Here is a 6,823-nt window from a genome sequence, read left to right as displayed (position 1 = left end):
GGCACCTTAGCCAGTTGAGCTATAGGCGCCGAGCCAAAGCCACTGCTTTTCAACCTTTTTTATCTCATGGCACACTTGAACCTATAGTTAAACTTCCATAGCACACTCAAATTATGTTGATCAAAAAAAAAAAAGAATATAAACAAGTATATACTTATTATACTTTGAACTTATTTTGAAAATAATTTACTATTCTTTCAAAATTTCCATGGCACATCTAAGATCTTCTCACAGCATACCAGTGTGCCATGGCACATCAGTTGAAAATCACTGCCCTAAGGCTCGGTGCCTGTACCTCAGAGGCTAGGGTACCACCCACATGTACTAGGGCTGGCAGGTTCGAACCCTGCCAAACAGCAATGACAACTACCACAAAAAAAAATGACTGGGCATGTTGTAGGCACCTATGGTCCCAGCTGCTTAGGAGGTTGAGGCAAGAGAATCGCTTGGGCCCAAGAGTTTGAGGTTGCTGTGAGCTGTGATGCTATGGCACTCTACCGAGGGTAACATAATGAGACACTGTCTCAAAAAAAAAAAAAAAAAAAATCACTGCCCTAAACAAATATAAAATGTAGTCATTTCTTCATCTTTCTGTTATGTTACTATTATCATACACTATTAAGCCCAATAATACTGTTAAAATTACTTTTACAAAGTTATCTTTTAATCAGATAAAGAAATAAAAGAGGAAAATAACTATTTATTTATACTTAAAAAAAATATTTGCCTACAAAATTATTGTACTTGTGTACTTTATTTATTGTGTATATTCATTTACTATCTGATGTGATTTCTTTTTAGCCTGAAGGACTTGTAGTATTTCTTGGAAGGAAGGTTTGATAGTCACAAACTCCCTTAGTTTGTTATCCAAGGAGGCCTTTATTTTTTTAAGTCATGATATACTTAACAGAATTTACCATTTTAAAGTATACAATTCAGTGGTTTTTAAATATATTTACTATACTATGCAACCATCAGCACTATCTAATTCCAGAACATTTTCTATGACCCCAAAAGGAAATTCTGTATCTTTTAGTAGTTTTTCCTTTCTTTTTTTTTGAGACAGAGCCTCAAGCTGTCCCCCTGGGTAGAGTGCCATAGCATTACAGCTCACAGCAACCTCCAACTCCTGGGCTCAAGCAAGTCTCTTGCCTCCGCCTCCCAAGTAGCTGGGACTACAGGCGCCCACCACAACGCCCGGCTATTTTTTGGTTGCAGCCATCATTGTTGTTTGGCGGGTCCGGGCTGGGGATTCAAACCCACCACCTTAGGTGTACGTGGCTGGCGCCTTAGCCGGTTGAGCTATAGGCGCCAAGCCAGTTTTTCCTTTCCGCATGCTCTGGCAACCACACATCTACTTTCTGTCTTTATGGATTTGCCTATTTTGGACATTTCTTATAAATTATAAAATATGTATCCTTTTGTGTCTGGCATATTTCATTTGGAATAATGTTTTGAAGATTTATTCACATTGTAGCATATCATAGTACTTCCATTCCTTCTTATGACTAAATAATATTCCATTCCTGGATGTACCACTGTTTGTTCTTTATTCTTCAGTCAATAGGCATTTAGTTTATTTTTACTTTTTGGCAATTATGAATAGTATTTCCATGAGTATTAATGTACAAGTTTTGTGTGAATATAAATATCCATTTTCATGGATATATACATAGGAATTGAACTGCTGGATTGTATCATAATTCTTTTTAACCATTTGAGAAATGACCAAATTGTTTATTTATTTATTTTTTTTGAGACAGAGCCTCAAGCTATCCCCTTGGGTAGAGTGCTGTGCCATCATAGCTCATAGCAACCTCTAACTCCTGGGCTCAAGCGAGTCTCCTGCCTCAGCCTCTTAAGTAGCTGGGACCACAGGCGCCCACCACAACACCCGGCTATATTTTGGTTGCAGCTGTCATTGTTGTTTGGCGGGCCTGGGCCGGATTCCAACCCGCCAGCTTAGGTGTATGTGGCTGGCACCTTAGCCACTTGAGCTGAGCCAACCAAACTGTTTTTAACAATGACTACATCATTTTAAGTTTCCAGTGTAATGCATGGAGGTTCTAATTCCTCTACATCTACCCCACTTCTTGTTATTTTCCTTCTGCTTTTAAAAATTTATTATGGCTATCCTAGAGGATTTTAAGTAGTATCTCATTTGCATTTTCCTGGTGACTACTAATATTGAGCATCTTTCATGTGGTTATTAGCCATGTGTATGTCTTCTTTGGAGAAATAATCTAAAAGATGCAGATCTTTTGCTCATTTTTAAATTGAATTATTTGCCTTTTTGCATTGAGTTATAAGGGTTCTTTATATGTTCTAGATACAAGTCCCTTATCAGATATATGATCTGTAAATATTATCTCCCATTCGTGGGGTTGTCGTTCGTGTTCTTTGACAGTATTCTTTGAGGTGTGGAAGTTTTTAATTTTGATTACATTTAATATATCTATTTTTTGTTTGTTCTCTTAGGCTTTTGGTGTCAGAAGTAAGAATCCATTTCCTACTCCTAAATCATTCAGATTTGCTTTTTTGTTTTCTTCTAAGAGTTTTTTCTTTTAATGCTTACATTTAGATATTTAATACATTTTGAGTTTCTTTTTCTATGAAGCATGATGTAAGGGTCCACATTTATTCTTTTGCATGTGATTATCCACTTGTCCCAACACCATTGCCTTCATTTGTGAGGGATAGTTTTGCTGGATATAGAATTTTTGGTTGACAATTTTCTTTTTCAGCATTTTTTTCCTTTTGAAACAGAGTCTCACTGTGTTGCCCTCAGTAGAGTGCTGTGGTATCACAGCTCACAGCAACCTCAAAGTCTTGGGCTTAAGTAATTTTCTTACTTCAACCTCCCAAGTAGCTGGGACTATAGGTGCCCACCACAAAACCCAGCTATTTTTTTGTTGCAGTTGTCATTGTTGTTTAGCTGGCCAGGGCCAGGTTTGAACCCACCAGCCCTGGTGTATGTGGCCAGTGCCCTAACCACTGAGCTACAGGTGCCGACCTATTGCTGCATTTTTTAACTGTCCTCTGTTAGCTGCATTACAGATTCACTATATTTTTTAGATGTCATTTAAAATTAAAATGTAAGACCTTTTTTATGAAACTCAAATCATTGAATTAAAAAATATTGGGACAAAAATAAGCAATTTAGTATGCAGTAGAATTTTTTTGTAAGTAATTCAAATAATCTTTTTGGACATTAATCTTATGAGAGTTATATTTGGATGTAGTATTATTTTCCATTTAAGAAAGATAAATTAGGGCCGTGCCTGTGGCTCAGTGAGTAGGGCACCAACCCCATATACCGAGGGTGGTAGGTTCAAACCCAGCACCAGCCAAACTGCAACAAAAAGGTAGCCGGGCGTTGTAGCAGGTGCCTGTAGTCCCAGCTACTGGAGAGGCTGAGGCAAGAGAATCGCCTAAGCCCAGGAGTTAGAGGTTGCTGTGAGCTGTATGATGCCATGACACTCTACCAAGGGTGATAAAGTGAGACTCTGTCTCTAAAAAAAAAAGAAAGAAAGATGAATTATTCAGTGTTTTTTTTTTGTTTTTTACAGTGATGAAAAGGAAGAACAAGATCAAAAAGAAAAATTGGTATTGATGGAAGACTGTGAACTTATTACAATAATTGATGTAATTCCTGGCAGATTAGAAATCACTACTCAACACATTTACTTCTATGACGGCAGCATTGAAAAAGAAGATGGTGAGAAGTTCTGAGAGAATAATTTTTATTGTTAAATAATTAAGTATCCAGTTTATTGATCATGAATGAGAAGAAAAAGTCAGTAAAGGGTGACTCTGAAATTATAATCTATCATGTGAAAGGAAAAATGGAGTCAATGCTGGGTTAAATTTATTTTTTGACAATGTATTGAAGGGAATGCCTTTATTATTAGTATCATGAATGTATTTTAAAAGATTGGCTAGTGGGGTTTGGTATAACTTAGGTTATAAAATATAATTTTTGGGGTGCGGGGAGGATAGAGTCTTACTTTATCCTACCCTGGGTGGAGTTCCCTAGCATCATAGCTCATAGCAATCTCAAACTCTTAGGTTCAAGCGATTCTCTTCCCTCACACTCCCAAGTAGCTGGGACTACAGGTGCCAGCCACAATGCCTGGTTTTCTTTTCTTTTCTTTTCTTTTTTTTTTTTTCTTTCTTTCTTTCTTTCCTTTCTTTCCTTTCTTTCTTTCTTTTTTTGGAGACAGGGTATCCCTCTGGCTCAGGCTGGTGTCGAATCTGTGAACTCAGGCAATTCACCCACCTTGACATCCCAGAGCACTCAGATTACAAGTGTAAGCCACCTCGCCCAGCCTGTAATCTTAATTTTATCATATCTTTGTATATGTATCCATTCCTATAGGTTTCTCACCTTATTCTTTATGTGATTATAAAAGGATGATTAAGTCTAAGATGCCAACATAAAGAGAAAAAGAAAAGAGTTTCTAAGATAGAATATTCAGAATTATTGTCTTCCTGAAAGGCAGTGGAATCAGGATAGAATCTTAAAATAGTTTTAAAAGAAACCATTTAAAACCCAATAAATTTAACAAATGCTTTATATAATATAGAAATTGAATTCTTTTCCTAAGTGCTATTTTTGTGAGGAACTAGGAGATATTTTCTGCATAGTATGAATAACTTATATGGTACCTCAATCGCAAGGTTTCTTGTTTTCAGGAGTAGGTTTTGATTTCAAGTGGCCTCATTCTCACGTTCGCGAGATTCACCTACGGCGGTACAACTTAAGGAGATCAGCCCTCGAGATTTTTCATGTTGACCAATCCAACTACTTTCTCAATTTTAAAAAAGAGGTATGTAATGTGGAATTTTTCAGGAAATCCCCAAGTATTAGCTTGAAATAATTTTTTAGTTCTTGAGCTCAAATGGAACTTTGGACTGTACCCTTTTGTCAAGACAGAGATTAGAGGAGTAAATATATACCTTGTGGGCCATTCGGTATATGAAATATTGTTTGGGTTTATTTATGTTTGAGTGTTGGGATAGTCATGGTGTTAAGTTTTTTTATAGTTGGATAAGGAGGCAGTAGAATATTGCATGTCAACCAGGAGGTACCTCTTTGTATCCGAAGATACAACTGGATTTATTAAATTACATTGGGTTCAAGTTCAATAATAATGGGGCATCTGTTTCTTCTAGGAAGAAGTTTAGTGATCTTTTCATTATATGCTTTGATTTTTACAAAAGATACTGTCTTGACTTCACTAAGAATAGTAGAAAAGTTAAAACCATAATTCACTGTTTATATGAAATGTCCGGTATGGGCAAATCCATGCAGATGGAATTTAGATTTCTGATTGAGAGATAGGAAGGTAGCAGAATTGGGAAGTAACTGCTAAGGAGTATAGGGTTTCTTTTTAGGGTGATAAAATTTTTAAGTTAGATAATGGTTATAGTTGTACAACTTTGTGAATACGCTGAAAAACTACTGAATTTTGTGTTTTAAAAGAGTGAATTATATCTCAATAAAGCTGTTAGAAAGTCTGTAATCTGAATTTGTCTTAATTAATTTGTAGACTATAAAATGGTGAATCTAAGTTTGTCTTAATTTGTAGACTATAAAATGCTGTTTTTCTAGGTTAGAAACAAAGTATATAGCAGACTGTTGTCCCTTCATTCTCCGAACAGTTATGGAAGTAGATCACCACAGGAGTTATTCAAGGCATCAGGATTGACACAGGTAAGAAATTTTAACAGTCACTATTTTGGTGTTCATTTTATTTCTCAGACTTTTGCTTAAAAGTAAAACTTACTTCTTCTGATTATTTTTTTTTTGATTATTACAATGACTCCTTCCATTCAGACTGATCTTTAGAATTATCTTTGACTATTCCTTTGTTCCTTCATACAGACAGTGTCCCCCTATAACATTCAGTTCATAGGTATATCCTTAAATAATTTTCTCTTTAAAAAAATTTTAAAATGGGCCTTTTTTTCTTACTAACAAAAACAATCCATGCATGAGGTAAAAAACAAAACAAAACAAACAAACAAAAAAACCCAGGAAATACAGAAAGTTCCATGGAAAAAAGACGAAAACTAATTGCCAATCCTATAAGGCAAAGCTAATTAATATTTTTGTGAATCGCATTCTCATTTATATCCCAATATCCCTTGAATAAGTACTGTCAGGACCTAAAGGGAAGACCATTGTTTTTTGCTTTTCCAGGACTGTTAGTAATCTCTTAATCAGACAGTTTGCCTCCTGGCTCTCTCCTTTCTTCTGCATAGACATTAATCTTTCTTAAGTATTGCTCTGACTCAAGAGTCATCAGCAACGCTTTGCCAGTAAAATAAGTTTTACTTAATATATTTCCTGTTGCTTATGCAATAAACTTTATTCATTAAGTTCCTCAACCTGATGCTCAAGAGTAATTGGGCTTTCTGTAAAATCTATAGATATAGATTTCACTTCTCACCATTTCCCATAAATATATTCTTTGCTTAAGGCACACAGTAAATTTGAGATAAATGTTAATTTGTCAGTAGAAGTCTCAAGCACTGCCTAAAAGAATTAGAAGGCTAGATATAATGCGGTAATTAATACAAGATAATGATTATCTCTTTAGAAAACTTGTAAGTAACATAGCAAAATCCCACCTATCATGGCTTCATTAAAGTAGTTCTCTGAGAATGATTAATATAATGTTTCATTAAAATTTTCTGGGTAGTTCTAGAATATTAAGATATTATTGGCTCGGCGCCTAAGGTGGCAGGTTCAAATCCAGCCTGGGCCCGCCAAACAATAATGATGGCTGCAACCAAAAAAAAAAAAAAAAATAGCCAG

The 6,823-nt window shown here is 35.6% G+C and overlaps 1 protein-coding gene across 9 annotated transcripts in view; it reads left to right on the top strand.

Moving 5' to 3' along the window:
- The window catches only part of NBEAL1 (neurobeachin like 1), a 223,551-nt gene that overhangs the window by 150,629 nt on the left and 66,099 nt on the right, over positions 1–6,823 (top strand). For 6 of the 9 annotated variants that reach the window (XM_023510402.1, XM_023510404.1, XM_023510399.1 and 3 more), the window contains 3 exons: positions 3,570–3,718; positions 4,681–4,829; positions 5,615–5,716. In XM_023510402.1, coding sequence (XP_023366170.1) covers positions 3,570–3,718; positions 4,681–4,829; positions 5,615–5,716 — 400 coding nt within the window. The remainder of the gene's footprint in view (positions 1–3,569; positions 3,719–4,680; positions 4,830–5,614; positions 5,717–6,823) is intronic. The other 3 variants (XM_012802289.2, XM_023510403.1, XM_023510401.1) reach the window with 1 other exon arrangement.

The sequence above is a fragment of the Otolemur garnettii genome, unplaced genomic scaffold, assembly GCF_000181295.1.
Source record: "Otolemur garnettii isolate 467f Iridium unplaced genomic scaffold, OtoGar3 scaffold00013, whole genome shotgun sequence".
Classification (NCBI taxonomy): domain Eukaryota; kingdom Metazoa; phylum Chordata; class Mammalia; order Primates; family Galagidae; genus Otolemur; species Otolemur garnettii.
The sequence above is the reverse complement of the archived record's forward strand: the minus strand, read 5'-3'. Positions and strand labels throughout refer to the sequence as shown.